Source organism: Pristis pectinata, chromosome 15 (genome assembly GCF_009764475.1).
Source record: "Pristis pectinata isolate sPriPec2 chromosome 15, sPriPec2.1.pri, whole genome shotgun sequence".
Lineage (NCBI taxonomy): Eukaryota > Metazoa > Chordata > Chondrichthyes > Rhinopristiformes > Pristidae > Pristis > Pristis pectinata.
In genome coordinates, this window is record NC_067419.1 from 14,320,304 (window position 1) to 14,340,851 (window position 20,548).

The following is a 20,548-nucleotide window of genomic DNA, read 5'->3' on the forward strand; positions in this document are numbered from 1 at the left end:
ATATAAAGTTATTCCAAGAAGAATACTCCAAGTTACTTATCCATCACATCTTCTAACACTTATGACAACTTTCCTCACAATATATGTAATATTGCATGTGACCATCTCGTCCCCAGCGCAGTCCTCCCGCGGGCAGCGCGCGCTGGGAGTGAGGTTCCGACCATACAGGAAGGATCTGACTGGGAGGGCTCCTCTCACCAAGCAAGGTCTTGGTGCTTGTTGGTGAGTTCTGGCGATGAGGCATTCTGCCAGGTGGTCTGGACAGTCTGCTCAGGGAACCATCCCACAGTATCCATTGACTCCTTCTCCTGCAGTGCCTGCAGGATGTTCCGTGCTGACCACTGCCTGATGGACTTGTGGTCAAAGGTGTTGGCCTGGAAGAACTTTTCCACGAAGGACAGGTAGCACGGCAGCGTCCAGCTGACTGGGACGTTGTGTGGCCATGGGGCCAGGCCTATCCTTCGCAACAGCAGGGACAGGTAGAACCTCGGTACGTAGTGACACTTGGTGCCCACGTACTTGGGTTCCACACACAGCCTGATGCAGCCACAGATGAAGGTTGTCATCAGGAGGAGGGCGACATTGGGGACAGCTTTACCCCCATTGTCCAGGGACTTGTGCATGGTGACCCGTCAGACCCGCTCCATCTTGGATCCCTGGATGAACCGGAAGATGGCGCGGGTGATTCCCAAGCCGGAGGAGCAAGGAACAGGCCACACTTGCGCCAAGTACAGCAGCCCTGAGAGCACCTCACACCTGATGACCAAGTTCTTCCCAGTTATCGATAGGGAGCGCCGTTCCCACAGTCCCAGTTTCTGCTTCACCTTCCCGATCCGCTCCCACCAATTTTTGTTGCACGCCCCGGCCCCTCCGAACCAGATCCCCAGCAGCTTCAGGTAATCAGGCCTGACAGCGAAGGGGACGTTGGATTGTCAGGCCAGTTGCTGAAGAGCATGGCCTTGCTCTTCACATGGTTAACTCTGGCCCCTGATGCCAACTCAAACTGGTCACAGATACTGATCAATCTGCGAACTGACGTTGGGTCCGAGCAGAAGACGGCGACGTCGTCCATGTACAGGGAGGTTTTCACCCTGGGTGACCTCACTGCCTGGCAACGTCACCCCTCTGACGCTCTCGTCCTTCCTGATGGATTTGGCAAAGGGTTCTATACAACACACAAACAAGACAGGGGAGAGAGGGCAGCCCTGCCTGACTCCAGACTTGATGGGGAAGCTGTCTGTTTCCCCCCCATTGATTTGGACTGCGCTACAGATGTCTGCGTAGAGCAGTTGGATCCAATTCCTGATTCCCTCCCCAAAGCCCATTTTGGAGAGCACGTCCAACATGTACGTGTGTGATATCCTGCCGAAGGCCTTCTCCTGGTCCAAGCTGATCAGGCAGGTGTTCACCCCTCTGTCCTGCACGAAGGCGATGGTATCCGCGGGCTATGGGTTTGCGAGGAGGGTGTGGCAAAAGATGCAAGGGTCCTTGTCACGGTTCATCCCCAGCAGCTGCGTAACAGAGGATTCTCTGATCTACGGGCTGTTCCCGGGGACACACACAGAGACGGACATCAACTGCTGCTGGAAGGTCATCAACTCGGTGAAAGACACCCTTTGGTCGGCCCAAAACTTGTTGGTCTTCCAGCACCGCGAGATGTCCATAGGGGAATGCTGCCGGCTGGCACACTCCAGGCTGCAGGAGTACGTGCTGATGGACGCACTGAAGCTGGGTACAGCCAATGCAAAGGCTTGGTGGGGAAGGACTACAGTTTAGGGTTCTTCTGCCACTGGAGAGGGAGGGGCGGGGTGAGGCAAGAAACTCCCTAAATATTGTAAATACAGGGCTGGGTAGCCCCCAGGGAGCCACACATGTGGCATCGATGCTGTGTTTTATATAAAAAGGTAACACTAATGAATGATCTGTACAAGAATGTAAAGGCTTGCACTGTTTTATAATTGTATATAATTTGTCTTTTATTATGAATAAAGTTTATTTTGGGTAAAAAAAATATTGCATGTGACCAATGACTATTACTTTAAAGCTCTCAATCGCTCTAAGGATTGTGTCATAAGACTAACTGCTTTCTGGGTTGCAACGATGTTTGTAGAAAGTTCCAGAGGTAGTCTGTGAAGAGCTCTTGAATCAAATACACATTTTGCTTGAGCTCCATCTCTTATGTCCCTAGGTTCTGCAATGAATTTCACTGGATGCCAAGAACCCATCGAGCTCAAGCATGTTTCCTCCATTGGAAACTTGTGGTTTGCCATTTCAGCTTTCACATCTGAGCTGGGCTTCACATTACACGTCCTGTGGCTCTAAAGTGGCTAGACTGAGGGCTCACAACTCACTAAGAATATTCGCACCTTGAGACCCCCTTATCATTAAAACTTTTTTTGATGCTCAGAGGTCAAAACCTCTGACTCTGAGGCCCTCCATTCTCATCCTTAGAGGATCCTTGCTGAAATTTCTCTGCCCCTCAGTGGGGCAGGCAAATGTATTGTCCTGCAGGGTTACATGTCTCTGCTGCTTTCAACCTTTAAATCCACTCATTTAAAACCCTGCTGCCTTTAACTTGTGTCAAGTCAGGTTAACCCATTTCTGGTTTCCAATTCCACAACATCTCAATCTACAAACCGTCAGCCTTTCCTTCAAATCTCTCCTGGGCCACCTCCTCTTTTCTCTGTAACCTCCTTCAGCCCCCGCTAGCCTTTAAGATTTCTTTGTTTCTCAATCTGGTCATCTTGAAGATCTCTAACTTTAGTTATTCCACATTGGTGGGGCCTTCACTTGCCAAGTCTTTGAGCTCTGGAATACCCTTCACAAACATCTGTGTCTGTTGCCTCCATCAAGACCCCCTTTTTTGACAAGATTTTGGCTTTTTTGCCCATTGTCCCCTCCTGTGGTGTGTCAGTGTGTTTATTGCAAGTGTATTTGTTGGGCACCTGGAACTACAAGGCACCTTATAAGTGGAAGCTGTTATTGCTTTGCATTAAGAAAAAACTAATCAGGTGTTTGGCAAAGAAAACACTCAGTAATACCATTGCCAATATTTGAGGTGCCAAAATAATGCAGAACTACAGAGTCAGAACTTTCCTTAAATGTAAGAAGATAGGAGCAGGAGCAAGAGTAGGTCACCAGGCCCCTCAAGCCTGCCCCACCATTCAATATGATCATGGCTGATTTCCTCCAGGCTTCATCTCCTTCTCTGCAGCAGATCCCGAATCCCTCAACCCACCTTCCCCCCCCCCCCCCCCCCCCCCCCCCCCGATCTCTCAAAAAATTATCTACCTCCACTTTAAATACTTCTAATCCCCTAGTCTCCACAACTCTGAGGCAGAGAATTCCAGAGATTCATCACCCTCTGCAAAAAAAACATTCGACATACCTCAGTTTTAACTAACCAGTCCCCTTATCTTGAAACCACATTCCTGCATTCGGGATTCTCCCACTAGTGAAAACATTGACATCTACCCTGTCATGTCCCTTTAGAATCGTATGTGTTTCAGTATGACCACCTCTTCTGAGCTCCAAAGAATACAAATCCATTAAAGGATTCTTGATACAAATGTGAAAGAATACTCTGATCGACTGCTTAAACAGGGTTTCTGTGAGCCTGCTGCTGAAGTTACAGGAACCATTTGGGATCATATCCTTGCCATGGAAAGTCCCATTGAAATGGGAATGACTCATTAACTTGTACGGGATTAGTGGAGCACTTATACCAAAAGAAACACAGAAAGCCAAGGGCAATAAAGCTGGTGAAAAAAATGACAGGTCCATGTCCCGTAAGCATCACTGTTCATCTGACTGCTGTATCCTTCCCTCAGCTTACTTGGAAACACCACCACTGGGGGATGTACTGAGAGTAACATTTTATCCACCACTTATCAAGAATGCAATGTTATAAACACAAGCTGGATGTTTAAGCACATTGGTTAATATATAATGAAAAATTAAAAACTATAAGTCTTGGGATGTTTCCAAATAAGTCCTAAAAATTACAAAACCGTTCCCTGCAGCCGCAGAATTTAAAATGATACGATATTTTACTTACGTCAACGTAATTTGCATTGATATAATCACTGTGCTTAGAGTCCTTTTCCATGAGTGGGGAGAGTTTAACTCTGCTGTGGTCAACTGGAACACATAAAAAAAACCTTTACTTGTTTTTGTTTCAAACAAAAAACATATAATTTTTAATGGTCAATAGAGAACAAAAACAAGCAGAAATCCACCAATGAACTCACTGGGTTGGGAATTAAATATACCGTCTGATATATTATTATAACAGAGAAGTAGAGCAGGAAGGCAACAAAGTTGCCTTAGTGACCATGGCAGAGTATTCTTAATAAGCAAAGACAAAATTAATAATAAGATAGAATGAGAAACAAACTGACAATGGAGTTTTTTTTGAACTTGAGTTAAGAAACAAAAGTAATTTAACTGCATGAGAAATTGTGCAGAGTATCTCTTTAAAGTGGTAAAAGGCAGTATGACTTAATGGGGAGTTTTAACATTTCAATGTTGCTATTAGCAGACATGCTGACGTCATGTTCAGCAGCAGTGAACTTCTTGGGTTTTCTCAACAATATATGTTCCAAAACCAAAATGGGGGCAAAGTGTTTTAGATAGGTCGGGAAAGATTAGTAAAAGTTAAATGGGTTCTTTACAGACTGAATCAGAGGAAATTATATTGGGGAATAAGGAAAAGGTAGAGAAATTGAACAAATATATTTTGTCATGAAAACAGGAAGTGCTGGAGATACTCAATAGGACAGGTAGTATCTGTAGAGAGAGAAACCAAGTTAGCAGCTTGATGACCTTCCATCTGAACTTGAAAAGTGAGAAAATAGCCAGTTGCAAGAGGGGGAGAAGTAGAGAGAACAAAAGGAATGTCTGTGATAGAGTAGTGACCAAGATTGTTCAGATGGCAAAAAAGGTTTGGGGGCCATCTAAGAGGGGATGGTGACCTCGCAATGGGAAATTAATGTCGGCAGTTAGAGAGAGGGGAACGGTGAAATGCAGAACATAGCATTCTTAGGAAATCGGAAATAAAAGAGAATACTAGAAATACTCAGTTTTTCTCTCTTTGCAGACACTATGGACTCTCTATAAGCATGTGGAGACAGAAAAGCTGAGCTAATGTTACAGGTGGACCACCTTACATCAGAACTAAACAGTTCTGACACGGACAGGAAAGGCTGGTTATCTGAAATAGTTGAATTCAATATTGCGTCTGAAGGGCTTCAACATGCATAGATGGATGATGAGCTGCTGTTCTTCAAGGTTACACTGGGTTTTGTTGGAACAGTGTAGGTGCCAAACATCAGAGAGGTCAAAGTGGGAGTGGGATGGAGAATTAAAGTGACAGGGGACTGGAAGCTCAGAGTCACTCTTATGTATTGAACAGAGGTATACTGTAAAGCGGTCACTCAATCTGTGTTTGATTTTCCAGTTTAGAGGAGATCATATTACGAGCATCAAATGCAATACACTAAATTAGAAATGAAAGGAAATTGATGTTTTAGCTAAGAACTGCTTGGATCCATGGTTGATGTGAAGGAAAGAGCTAAAATGGCAGGGAATAGTCCCTTTGCAACGTTGAAAGGGGAAGGGACGATGCGTCTAGTGGTGGAATCTCATTGAAGGTAGTGGAAAATGTGAATGATAATTTGTTGAATGCAAATGCTGGTGGGGTGGAAGTTGAGGATAAGGGGAACACTATCCTTGTTCTAGCTGAGAGAAGAGGGTGTGAGAGCAGAAATGTGGGAAATAGAGGAGATGCAGTTCAGTAAGCTGGCAGCAATGGTAGAAGGGAAGCTATGGTTGAGGAAAAGGGAAGGGATCTATGAAGTACTGGTGTAGAAAGTCTCAGCATCATCATGACAGAAACAGGGGAGCTGCAGAAGCTTATAGAATGGAACAGAAAGGTTACAGGAAGCAGGAACGGGAGGTACACTCCAGATAGCTGTGGGCTTCTATGGTTTTGTCATTGGTCACTAAACCTACCCACTGAGGTGGAGAAAGAGAAGCCAGCAAATGAAGGGAAGAGTCAGATATGAAACACATGAAAATGAAACCAGGATGAAAATTGTCAGCAAATGTATTGAGATTTTTGAATTCTGTAAACATGCAAGAAGTAGAACGTCTACAATCGTTGTGATCAAGTTTGGAATGAGGCAAGGCTATCCTCTCATCTCAGCTCCGGAGAGCCAATGCATTATAATAAGACTACAATGCCTGGTTCTAGCCAAGGTAAACATCCCTGCATCTACCGTGTCACACCCTGACAAGGCACAGTTTAAGGGCCTCCCACCAATGCACACTGAGAGTCTGGAACACTTGAACCTCCTTGCTCAAGGGAAGGGACATAAAGGAAAACTGATGTCATGACAATGATCTGTCTCGTACTGCAAATGGTGACATATTTATAATTTATGAATAAAGTAGCAGTTTTGCAGAGATTAAAAAATTTTGGACAGATTACTGGAACTTGAGCCTTGTATCTAAAGGGATAATATAACATTGAGCGAAAGTTATACTGGAGCCATGCAAGGCCTTAGTTGGACTCCTGGAGTTTTGTGGACAATACTCAAAGAAGAGTGGATGCAACAATCTCATTCTCTGCCATTGCACTGAAGTGTGCAGGGCATTAAATTGATCTTTATTTTGCTTCTTTGAGGAAATTGCTTGAAATCAAAGGTTCTTAATCTGTCAAAGATATTCCAACCCCTCAAGTGAATATGATTTAATGTAATGTCCCATCCCCCAAAAAAATTGGGGACAGAGGCTCAAAGCTTGGTTGCTTCATCCAAAGGGAAAGATGCTTGTCAAGATTGTTAGATTCTGCTATCACCATACTGCATGTATACTGGAACAAATTAGAACATTCGTCAATCGCTCAGGATTTGCTTGGTTGACAGGAATTAGGAGATCAGGATAAAACAAGCAAAGGAAATTGACAGTAGAAATCCATGGAACATAAAAGCTTTCATTTTCACAAAAACACTACTCACGTGTTGAGATGTAGTAAATCAGTATCATGGCAGTTGACCTCCACAAGAAGTGGAACAAAACATATTGGAGGAAAAGGGATACCTTTCTCTGACTAATGTACAGAATTAAAGTTAGAACTGACCTTGGTTGTGATGGTTCCAATGGTCAAACAATCTGTACTGGCACTCAGAGAGCTACAGCCCAGAATCAACCACGGCCTTTGGTAAAGGGAGAGAGAAATGGAGGCAAAGTGCAGAAAAGTCCAGAATGTTCTGCTTGTTGGGACAGGTTGATCTGTCATTACGTGGTGGGGCCAGCAAACACTTCGAGGACCTGCCACTGGAAAATGCTGCAATGCCCCAGATCCATGTCATTGTGAGCCAATGAACAGACCTTGCTCACTGAAAGACCTTTCCACTTTACCTCTGCGACTGCAGAGCACCCAAAGGAAATTGGGTAGGTGAGAGGGATGGCCAAATGGGGGCAAGTGATGGGCCTGGTGTCACAGGGGAGAGACCTGGTAATGGAAGACAGCTTCAGGGATGGATGAGGGGTCAGAACACTGGGAATGGAAGGATGGTCACAGAGCTGGATTGCTCAAGTTGTTGGGACAGGATTGGTAGGTGTGGGAGGCTGGAATCAGCTAGGGATTTGGCAACAAGGAACTGGAATAGAGGTTGCATCAGTAGGTCATTGGGGTCAAGAGGAGGGGAGGGGGTTGGGTGAGAGTTGGCCAAGAGTCAGGAGCTGGTGGGAGGCAATGGGTGGCTACCAGGGTGGGATAATGAGTGGCCTGGGGGTGGGGGGGGGGAATGGAGGGGCAGGATAAGTATATTACTTAAAGGGACCGACCTGTGGTGGGTTCTTGGGGTCAGATTCCACGTGCAGGAATCTGCATGGATCGGAACCCTTTAAGTATGTCTGAACCTGGCCTCACAAACATTGTGAATCCTGCTTCTCCACAAGTCATGGATCATGGTAGAAATGCCAGACAATAGCGTTGCACCTGGCCAGATACCATGAGTCTGTGCAGTGTCATGTCGGATGTGTGGAGGATCTGGAAGGAAAATCATGGGCCATGCAATTTACAGTAAATTCCCAATCTTTCTCTGCATTTCATTTTTCACTGAAGTTGAATCAGATTGTGCACATATCTGTGTCATTTCACAGTACTATATTCGAGCAATAAACTTTTTGCTGCAGTACTCTTTTGTACATTTAAATAAACATTTTTGGAATTTACCATTTTTCCTTTTACTGAGTTACAAAGAGTAATAAACAAGAGGGCTGGGGTTTTGAGTTGAACACTGATATGAACAGAAGCCATTCTCTCCATATCGAGTACTTCAGGCCTATAAGTTGCAGATCTATGAGACTCTAAGGAAATTCTTGTGAAGTTGAAAAGATCCAAATAATGAGCATATTAAAGTAGTCAAAATGGCTTACAAGCAACTATATTTATATAGCGATTCTTGTTTTTGTTGTCCGGATGGTTGGAGCTGTCTGATGTGATGCCTAAATCAACAGTGCATCCTTGGACTTCCTGTAAGACGAAAGAATACAATTAGTGAAATAATACAGATACAATCAACCTAGTTCTCAGTTTAAAAAATGTATCAAATCCCAATGCAGTCTGTCCATTTCTTATCTTCCCCATTCCTAAGAAAACTGAATCCTGCTACAATATGTTTCCACGGTGCTGACAACCTTTAAGTTTTACTCAGATGGCCAGATGTGATACTCAGATGTGAGTTAATATGAGATCAGCCGAAAGGTAATCATAGGCCAGTTTGCTCTATTCCTCATTGAGCAATAGTTGGCCTGGAGTCTCCAGGAATGAACAATTATTCTCCTGGACAATGTTGACTGAGATCCAGAAGATAAACCATAGGAACATTATAATCTCCAGCCCCACTTGATTTGAATACTTTCATTTTTTAACATAAACTATTGGAATCTTCTGTATGCAGGTCTAACATATAGAAGTGGACAGAGTAATAATGGTTTGTTGATGACACTGATGAATTAATGTTCCTCCATGTCCAGCAAAACTTGTCAGAAACACTCAAAGTAGCAAGGAGACGGAATGTTCACTGGGCAAGGGCACTTAATGACCATCGCCAGCCCTACTTAGTGGTACCCCCACTGCCTCTGCTAGCAGAGTCCTGATGGACATAGCTGCAAGACTGGGTTTACAGAAGTAGTGAGCAAACGAACATTAGATATAGATCTATTTGACTGTATCCTCACCAATCTACCTGATGGAACTGCTGCCAATGACAGCATTGGTAGGAGTGACCACTGCCCCATCTTGACCCAAAGCACCTCCTCGATCATGTTGTGTGACTACAATTATACCAAATGGGATAAACTGAAAAGACCAGGCAGCTGATAGCTGGCTATCCATGAGATACTGTGGACCATTGTCAGCACCAGCACAGTCTGGGATCTCAGACCCATCATATGTCATTGTCATTACTTTCAAGCTAGGACACCCATCCTGTTTCAATGAGGAGTGCAGAAGGGCAGCATGGGATGCACTTAAAAAATGTCATCCTTGTCAAGTACAATACAGGATAACATACCTGCTCACCAGCTAAAACATCATGCAATAGGTCGAGCTCGTCAATCCCACAACCAACAGAACAAATTAAAGCTCTGCAGTCCTGCCACGTATATTGTGAATGATCATGGACAATTAAAGAGCTAAAAGGGGCTGGAGACCCCCAGAACATTCCCATCTTTGACGATGACAGGGCACAGAAAGTGACTGCATAAGACAAGGCTGAAGCAATTATAGCCATCTTCATAAAGAAATGGTTGATCCATCTTGCCGTCCTCCCGTAGCTTCTACTATTACAGAATCAAATCATTAGCCAATTTAATTCACTGTTTATGATATTCACTTCAGTATAATTTTAAAAATATAGTTAAGAGCACTGGATATGGCAAAGCTTATGGGACTAGACAATATCTTGGCCTATGCTTGGAACTGAACAAGTTTCTGCCTAAGTGCTGTAACAACACTGGTATTTCCAGTTATTCCCTGTACATAAAAAGCATGATAAATCCAGTCTGTTTCACGATTACCCAATCAGCATAACCTTAATAATTAACGTCACAGAAAGTATCATCAGCAGAGCTATCCCTCAACAATGATATTCTCATAAGTTGGGTTTTGCCAAGACTGGTCAGCTTTAGACTTCATCACAGCCAGAGGAGAGGTATGAGAATGAATGTCCTTGTCAGCACTGCAACATTTGATCAAGTGTGGCTCAAGGAGTCTGGGTTAAACCAAAATCATGAGCAACAAATGAAGAAACATCCAATGGGTGGAGTCATCCATGACACAACTGAAGATGTTTGTGGCTGTTGGGTGTTAATTGTTCCAGTCCCAGGACATTAGTGCAGTTGTTCCACAGGACAGAATCCTAGACCCAATCATCTTCATCAATTATCTTCCTTCTGTTATAGAAGTGGGGATGTTTGCTAATGATTTCATAACATTCAATTCCACTTACAAATCCTCTGAAAATGAAACAGTCAGCCGTGACCTCATGAACGACAGGTAACAATTATGTCACACATGGGCCAAGCCATAACCATCTCCAACAAGCGAGTCTAACCACATACCCCTTAGCATTCAGATGGCATTGCCATTGGCAAGTTCCTCACCATCAATATCCTGGGGATAACTGCTGAACAGAAACTCAAATAGACCAGCCTCATACATGTTGTGGCTGTAAGAACAGGTCAGAAGTTGTTTATTCTGCGATGATTCACTCATGTCCTGACACCCCAAACCCTTTCTATCATCAAGTCAGGACTATGATGGAACACTCTCCATGCTTGGATGAGTGAAGCTCCAACAATAGTCAAGAAGCACATTGAGAACAAAACAGTCAACTTGCCTGACACCTTAGCTACCACTCTAAAAATCCAATCCCTCCACCACTTTAGCTGTATTGTGGGTCATCTACAAAATACGCTGCAGTTACTTGCCTAGTTTCATATGATGACAGCTCCCAAACCCACGATCTCTTTTGTCAAGAAGAACAAAACAGCATGTGCTGGGAAGAGCCTCACTTGTAGTTTCCTCTCCAGGTTGCACCCATTACTACTTGGAAATTTATTTCTGTTCACCTACTGTAACTGGGTCTAAATCCTGGAATTCCGCACCCCAAAGCAGTGTAGGAGTACCTTCACTGGGAAAAAATGCAGTAGGTCACCATAACTTTCTCAAGGGTAGATGGGAATGGGCAATAAATGCAGTCTTATCAGCATTGCCCATCCCATAAATGAAAGTAAATATAAAAAGTAGAAACTACAATCACTCTCCTGTAAGCACTCTCCAACAGTGATGCAAAAGAAGAATGCTTCCATATTCCTCCACTGGATCTATTCTGCAGGTAGCAATGTGACTGTGTGCACAGTGAAATACAAACAAGTATAAAAAGGCCAGGTTTAGCAGCCTACTTCAAAACCAATATGGTGCAAACATTCATGATAAAGGAAAATCCAGAGATTTTTAGTGCCTTTAGCTTACAAAGGAAAAATAATCCTGCAGGATACAATCATGAGCAGCATACTATGAGAGAAAATATCTGGTGGATGAATTGCTGTTTTATTTGTATTGCACAATAAACTGCAGACAGATCTAAACCTAAGTCCTGCAGGGGAGCTGACTCTGCTCTGCATTTGAGATTTGATCTTGAGAAGCAATTGTGCTACTTGTAACATAAGGAGGTCGAATGGACAGCATGCACCTACGTGCAAAGAAATAACATAGACAAATAATTGTTCTACAAAGCTACTTCTAGAGTGCTAACAAAAACCGAAACAAAATGTCTTACCTCATAAAATGCTTTGAGTTTCTTATGAAAGGGAAGGAATGCAAAAAGCACAGCAATCAACTCCACAGCAGACAGTGAACAGCACAGATGTATCACAATGATGTCAATAAGGACAACTTAAAATTCATGCAATAAACACGTTTTAAATTCCAAATGAGCTTAATTTATAACCATTAACCGCAATTTTGCATTGTTTTAAAATCACATTTTAAAATTCTGTAAATTCCTTCACATGACTTATCTTGAGGAGCCTTAATATTAGGGCAATTAAATGAATTAACATCAAATGAAAATGGAACAAGTTTTGGTTATTTATAAGAAGGTTTATGAGGAAGTCGAAAAATCTTTTGAATTGATCAGTAGTGCTGTAGATAGAGACAGTTGATGTAATGTAACTAGAAATATAAGCAAATATAAAGGATATTATGCACGTCTGAATTTTTAAATATACCCACATTCAAATGGCAATTCAATATGTGTGAGTGAATTATAAGGTTGTCAGTAGGTTTATTATAGAAAGCAGAGAGGACATTTTTCAAACACACAAGATCCTATAAAAGTACTTGCAAATTAATCTAGGCTGTAATGAAGTAGCAACAGCTTTTACATAGGCTCACAAAGCATTGCCATGTATCATGAAAGCTGCTGTTGTAGTGAAGCTCAAATTAGTAGCTGCAGAATTAATTCACAGGCAGTAGCACCTTGCTGTCACTGCCAACTTGTGAATCTGAATTTCCCAACAAGATGGAGCTTTGTAAACACGTGCTTACACAACAGAACTCCACTTCTGCAGGTGATTGTTAAATGTTTCACAGTGTGGGCAGGAAGATTTATTGAAATAAGTTCCGCTTCACTTTACAAAGTGTTCAGGAGCTCACATTGATTGTCTGACTGTTTTTAAGAGCATTAGAAATAGCAGATCAAGGCTATCCAGCTTCTGGCACTCAGTGAGAACACAGCTAACCAAAAGTTCACCATAATATCCCATAGTCATTCATTCACATCAAGTCCAAATATTTATCTATCCCAACCTTTGATACACTCAACTGTGCCTCCACTGGGCAAAGAATCCCAAAGATTCACCACTATTTAACCACAGTCCACAACAGACTACTCCTTAGCTTGAGACTACTGCCCCTGATTCTAAAGTCTTCATAAGGGGAAAACAGCCTTTTAAAACACACCCTGTCAATCTTTCTCAGGATCTTAAAGTTTCAATTAGATCACTTCTGAATTTCAGTGAGGATAAGCCATCTTACTCTTACTCAATCTTACTCAATCCCAGGAATTAACCAAATAAATCTTTGTACCATTTCTATTTGATTTCTTAGGTATGGATACCAAATCTGCCACTTACCGGCTCACTAAAAACCTGCACATTACATGGAAGACTTGCTTATTCTTTACTATGTAAAATAAAAAGGCCAATATAACTTTTACCTTCTTTATTATTTGCTGTACCTTCTTGTTACCTTCTGTGTTTAATTGCATCAATATTTACTATTTCTCATAATTTAAAAAGTGAATAACTCACATCATACTCCATCTGCCTCCTTCTTCCCCATTCACGTAACCCATTGATATCCCTTCGCAAAATCTGTGTTCTCCCAATAGCTCACTTTACCACTCATCTTAATGCCATCAGCAAACTTAGATAAATCACCCTCCTTTATGTCACTAACGTACTCTGAAGATAAATGAATCTCATCACTGATCCTTGAGGAAGTCCACCAATAATGCCTGCCAGCCTGAAAGTGGACCATTTATTCCTCCCTGCTGATGTACTTACCATGGAGAGAGTGCAATAAAAGTTCACCAGACTGATCCCTTGGATGACGGGACTGTTGTCTGAGAGAAATTGAGCCTGTATTCACTAATATGTCAGAGAACCAGAGGAGATCTCATCAAAACATTCAAAATCTGAAAGGGTTTGTCAGACTGGATGCAAGAAAGATGTTTCCCCAGTGGGAGAGGATGATTTGGGGTCAGAACTTCAGGAATGAGATGAGAAATTTCTGGACTGAGATGAGAGTGGTGAACCTATGGAATTTTCTAATACACAGGGCCAATGGAGCTCAAGTTGCTGAAAGTGTTAAAAAAAGGCATCAAGAGGTATGGGGAGAGAGCAGGAATATGGTATTGAGATAGAATGTCAACCATGTTCATAGCAGGCTTGAGGGGCTGAATGGCCTACTCATACTCCAATTTTGTCAGTTTCTAACAGAATTCATTAGCTATTACCACATTGTTTCTCTTTTTTTTACTTCCATACCCCTATGTTTTTTACTCACATGACTTATTGAGGAAAACATTTTACTAAATTGTAGAGAGAAGGGTAGTAAAGGACTGACAGATCTACATGACATTTAACCAAAATAAGGATATTGTTGAGACATACAGGTCAGCGAAGGAGAGTCATATATAAAGTCACTTTATCTTGTCTGGTTTGTTTCTTTCCTCCCATTAGTTCTGTTTCCCCATATGAGTGTCCCTGCGCAAACTTCTACCTGATCCAAATAATGTTCATCAATGGTTGCAAATTAAGCTCAAATTTAACATGCAAAAGATACACGTTGCTTCAGATTTTGATTTGTAATATGTGGTAAATAACATTTTCAAATTTTGAAACAAAGTAATATTTCAGCAGTGGCAGGATTCATGCAAAATCAATAATAGCCCAAACATCAATCACAGACACAAAAAAAAACTGTTCACAGCACAAATCTTCTGAATAACTGTGTGCAAAGTTTTGCACCAAGGGTAGAAGCTACAGATTTGAAGGGTTTTTGGTTTAATTCTAGATACACATACATATTGATGGCACAAACTGAGCTGATTTTCTCATCGAGCATGAACTAACAGGGTTAATGTAACAGAACTGGCTGCAATTGTACAAGGGGATTCCAAATTTGCAGGTGTTGGAAGTCTGTAACTGCTTTACAGTTTAAGCAGTTACGAGGAAGTATACTTATGGATTCAGGTTAAGGAACGAGTGCCTAGAAAGCCTAGTTCACTGCACACTTCAAAGCTCAGTTGTGCCGAAGCCCAGAACATGCTGCATGGTTCAGAGGCTGGATTCAAGACGGCCACTGATGCAGATTCAATCAGATCTGTGTAATGGTCAAGGAAGGGGGGAGAAAAAAATTGGGATAGTATCAATGGTTGGATAGTGAGGAGAGGATGGCAATGGTTGGGTATCAGAGGACGTGGGGGTGGCGGAAGGAAGGGAAGGAAATTTGGAGACCATCAATGGCTGCATAGTGTGGGGAAGATTAAAAGGCCAGCAAAGGTTGATTTGATATTAGAGGTGGGGTGGGATATTGGATGGTAGGAAAGGGAATTTGGAGAGAGTTAATTGTTGGATAGCTGGGGAAAGATCAAAAGCGCAGCAATGGGTAGGGGATAAGTAGTAACGGGTAGGAGAGAAGGAAATTTGGAGATCGCCAATGGGAGTATTGGGATAAGGGAGACCAAGGAAACATTTTACATTGGAAGGAATGGAAATGATAGGCAGGAGGGAAGGGAATTAAGAGACTGTCAATGATTGAATGGCGTGGGGAAATTGAGAGACCAGCAACGTTTGGGTGGTGCTAAGTGAAACCGTGATGTATCAGGTTGAGAGTGTGGGATCTTGGACTGTTGGGCTGAGGAGCGGGCTGGAACTTGGTGGGGCAGTGTGAGGGTGGAGGCTATAGGATGACTCTAAAGTTGCACATCTTCCAATGCTTTCACTAATCTGCCCATAAAAAGTGCCTGGAACACAACTCTCAAAGCTCTAACAACTCTCCACATCAATGAATTAACACTAGTATTTTAAAGAACCAGTGGTAAAAGGCAAATTCAGTTTCCTTTAAATCAATTTTATTCATTTACTGACTCAAAATCACAAAATTATACTACCAGAAATGGAAGTTATTTAATTGGAACTTGCCACACTTTGTCTAAAAAGGATTAACTCAAAATATATTTAGACATACCTCAAATTCTTCAGAAAACCCGTCACTTGCGTGAAGTTCTGCCACATGGCTTGGGAATTTTTTGATTGGAATTGCTCCCATTTCATCTGCAAAGGGAAAAATTGTTTTTTTATTAAAAATGTTCATTGGCAGAACTGATGTCTATTACGGGGACGTAGTTGCAAGATGACCAAGGATGGAATGGAATAGTCTGGGGCATTTGACATTTCAGAAAAATGAGCAGAAAAGAAAAAGAAGTTGGGTAACTGTGTTAATAAAGTAGGAAATCAGTACAGTAGAGATAAATAATCTTGGCTCAGAAGATCAACATCTTAAGTTTGGAGTCCATTTTTTCAATATTTTCACATGATATAGATCCCCTTATAATAACCTTTCAACTTAGAGGAATGGAGTTGACGACATAATATTGCTCTGTTTCTATTGAGAAATTTTAGTCCAGTTTTTTTTTGTTTCTTTAAAAAAAATTTTTCTTTAGCTTAGTTTGGTTTGATATATTGTTTATAATTTTTCTTATTGTTTTGGGGATTTTTTTTCTTTCTTTATATTTTATAATAAATCTTTTTTCTTTTATATTATATTCAGTCACTAACAGATCATTGGATCTACAGTTTTTTTAATACTTTATTGTTCTTTATGATTATCCATGTCACGATTGTTCTCCTGATCTCTTTGTATTACATGTATAAACATTGATATATTAATCTGTATTAATTTGAAAACCAATAAAAAGATTGAAAAAGAAAGATCAACATCCAGATACAGCTTAAGTACAAATAAGAAATAGCATGGGAAAAGTTGTCACTGGTTGAAGTTGTCTTCAAGCCTGCTAACTGTAATAGTGTAAGACACAGCATAAACCAGAAATAAACGGACCTTCCAAGGAAGGTACGGCAGTAATTTTAGGGAACTGCAATCTTCATTAGTATTGGACAAATCAAAATGGTAAAGTTAGCTTGGAGGACGACTTCACAGACTGTAGTGGGACAGTTTCTTGGAACAATATTTTGTGGAACAAAGTCGGGAACAGCCTATTTTAAGTTCCAGTATGTGCAAAGAAACAGGATTACTTAATGATCTCAAGAGTGAAGAATCATTTAGTGAAGAGTGACCTTAAAATAATATACTTTCATATACAGTTTCAGAGTGAGAAACTTGGGTCTGAAACTGATGTCTTGAGCTTAAAGGTAATTACAAAGTTGTGAAGGCAGAGTTGATTAAAGTGGAATGGGAAAACAGATAAAACAGTAGGAAAATATTTGCTACTTCTCAACAAAGATGTACAATAAAACTCCAAAAATCCGCTATCCAATTGGGTCGGTCAATGTCTGACACATCGGGTGCCGATTCTGCACTCTTTCAAAGACACTGGAACCATAGTTCCTGTACTCCCTGTGACATATCAGGGCCCCGATTCCCACGCTCACTCTGACACACTGAAGCTCCAGTTCTGGTTCTCCCTTTTTGTATATCAGGGTCCCAGTTCTCACACTTTCACTGACACACTGAGGCCCTGGTTCCCGCTATTCCTCTGACACACCATAGCCCCAATTCCTGTGTTCCTTTTACATTTATTGGGGTCCCTTTTCACACATTCCCTTGAAGCTCACCTGATTCTATTTCACATGCTCCCTTTAAACTTTCTGGGCCTTATTTCCCACATTCCCTTCAAACTTACCTGTTTCATAGGAACATTTATTAGGGTGTTGCATAATAGTTAAAGAAAGTGCATTGGAGTATTAATAGAATAACGTCCAATAGTCCAGAAAATCTGCTGGTCTGGCAACAACAAAGTCCTGAATATGCTGGATTATCTGAGTTTAACTGTACTTCACTGAGACATAATGGCAACAAGAAGGATAATCTTGCAATAATGTTACCTAATTAAATGACAATACGTGCAATATGGCAGAGTGGTAGGCCAGAATTTGGCAACATTTTAGAAATCAACAAAAAGTAATTCAAAAAAGAAAATAAAATAATTATGAGAGTGAGCTGTAAGTAATAAAAAAAGACAGGAAGGCTTTCTACATATTCAAAAATGTAGAGAGAAGTTAAGATAAACATTGTTCCCTCAGAGAATGTGATTGGGAATTAATAGAAAATAAAGCATTGGCAAATATTTGTCTCCCTCTTCATGACAGAAGACACTACAAACATCTCAAAAATAGCAGAAAACCTGGGTGCAAAAGGAAAAGACAAACTTGACAAACATTATCGCCAGACAAAAGGTACAAGGCAAACTAATGGGAGTTAATGCTGACAAGTCCCCTGGACGAGATGGCCTCCATCCTCAGGCTTTAAAGAAATGGCTGAAAATGTTGTGGCTGGTATCTGTTATTAATAAAATAGTATCAGAAAATCATTCTGAAGATCGTTCTGCAGAGCAAGTGTAGTTTTATCTATAAGAAAATTATATTTGATAAACTAATTAAAATTCTTTGAAGATGTGTAGAGCAGGATAGATAATGAAGAACCAGTAAATGTAATGTACTTGGATTTAAGAAGGTTCCACTTAAAAGGTTATTGTACAAGGTCAGAACTCATGGCATTCAGGTTGATATCTCCATATGGATAGAAGACAGACTGACAGGAAACAATGAATTTTTATATATAGTATATATATAAAAAGGATGGTCATTTTCAGGATGGCAAGTTGTGGATCTGTATTGGGGCCTGAATTCTTCACAATTTAGATGAGTGACTTAGATGAAGGGACCAAGTATATTGTAGCTAAATTTGCTGATAATAGAGATATATGGGAAAACTAGTCGTAAGGAGAACACGAAGTGTCTGTAAATAGACACAGATAGGTTAAGTGAGCAAGTATATTTTGGTAGATGAAGTATAATGTGGGGTAACCTGAGAAAGAATAGAAAAAAAAGAATATTGTTCAACTGGAGAAACTACAGAAGACTGAACACAAAGGGAGCTATGTGTCCTTGTACTTGAAACACAGAAGGTTAGCAAGCAGGTGCAGCAAGTAATTACAAAGGCAACTGCAATGTTGGCCTTTTTTGTGATGGAGATGAAGTACAAAAGTCAGGTGTTGGTGAGATGACACCTGGCATACTGGTGCAGCTTTGGTCTCAATTGAGGAGGATATACTTCCATTGGAGGCAGTTCAGAGAAGGTTTATCAGGCTGATTCATAGGATAAATGGATTGGACCTTTACTTATTGCAGTCAAAAAGGGTGAGAGATGATCTTAAAACATTCAAGGGGGTTGACAGTGTAGATGATGGGGGTGCGGGGTTGTTGGGAGTAGGAGGCTCTAGAACTAGGGTCACAGTCTCAGAATAAGTGTTTGTCCATTTATGAAAGCGATGAAGGGAGTTTTTTCCCTGTCAGCATCATGAATACCTGGGCTTCTTTGTCCAGAGGGCTGCGGATTGGTCGTCATTTAGTCTATTCAAGGCTGAGATGGTAGAGTTCAGGACAATGAAAGGTCAAGTGTTACAGATACTACTCAGTGAAGTGGTTCTGATTAGCTATGATTTTATTGAATGGCAGGACAGGATCCAGGGGCAGTATGACTTATTCCTGCTCCAATTTCTTATATTTTAATTTAACAAGCACAACATATATCAAAACTTCTTCTATTACATGAATGATTCATAATATTGATTTACAGAAAGAAAGCACAAGCATTGATAGTTTTGTTTTACATAATTAAATCTTTTTGAGCATGATATTGATTTTAGCATAGGTACACCTGGCATCCCACTTACATACAGCAAGATTCCACAAAGAGCAATGAGATAAAGGATGTGTGTGTGTGTGTGTGTGTGTGTGTGTGTGTGTGTGTGTGTGTGTGTGTGTGTGTGTGTGTGTGTGTGTGTGTGTGTGTGTGTGTGTGTGTGTGTGTGTGTGTGTGTGTGTGTGTGTGTGTGTGTGTGTGTGTGTGTGTGTGTGAAGGATAAATACTGAACAGGGTACCAGGAGAATTTCCCAGCTTTTTGCATAATCAAGGGCTCGGATTTCACTTCTCATTCAAACCCTGACCCCTCTGAGCTGTGGAATCCACTCAAGTCTCTGGAATGGGCTTTCAACCAATCCCCACCTGAATCGGGATGACAATTTGAATTCTAATATTCCTGATGTTCTGATCATCCTACTGCCAAGCCAAGTGTGAAAGGTGACAGGAACATTCCTTCGACTAAACGGTGAAGTAGGCAAACATGTAACAACTGAAAATGCCTGAAATACTCAGGTCAGGCAGCAAAGATTTCAGACAGGACAGGTTCTGTTTTTATTTCAGACTTCCAGTATCTCAGCAGTGTTTTGCTTTTCAAACATGTAACAATGTTGGCCAACCTTATGAAGAAGTTCGATACTGGAGGAGTGCATTTTTCTTTCTTGGGATGTTAGTGGGAGTGGTTGGAGGTAAAGCTAACACTTATTGTCCCTGAGAATATAATGATGCTTTTCCTTCATTAACCTTTCTAAACTCCGTGTTGAAGGTACTTCCAGACTGCAGTTAGATTTTGACACAGTAACGGGAGAGGATTGGTAAAATATTTCCAAATGTGTGACTTGGAGGGGAACTTCCAATCGGTTTGTTTCCATGTGTCTGCAGCCTTTGCCCTTCCAAGCATTACAAACCATAGGTTTGGGGTGCTGTTGAAGAAGGCTTGGCCAATTGCTACAGTGTCTCTTGGAGATACTACACGCTGCAGCCAAGGTTTGCTGGTGCTGGAGAGGGCAAATGTCTAAGCTACTG

At 41.4% G+C, this 20,548-nt stretch overlaps 1 protein-coding gene across 4 annotated transcripts in view; it reads right to left on the reverse strand.

Annotated features, from left to right (window-relative positions):
* Positions 1–20,548, reverse strand: part of ptprz1a (protein tyrosine phosphatase receptor type Z1a) — a 206,266-nt gene that overhangs the window by 19,962 nt on the left and 165,756 nt on the right. For 3 of the 4 annotated variants that reach the window (XM_052030164.1, XM_052030165.1, XM_052030167.1), the window contains exons 15-18: positions 15,830–15,915; positions 11,853–11,873; positions 8,446–8,542; positions 4,058–4,140 (exon numbers count right to left, since the gene is read on the reverse strand). In XM_052030164.1, coding sequence (XP_051886124.1) covers positions 4,058–4,140; positions 8,446–8,542; positions 11,853–11,873; positions 15,830–15,915 — 287 coding nt within the window. The remainder of the gene's footprint in view (positions 1–4,057; positions 4,141–8,445; positions 8,543–11,852; positions 11,874–15,829; positions 15,916–20,548) is intronic. The other variant, XM_052030166.1, reaches the window with a different exon arrangement.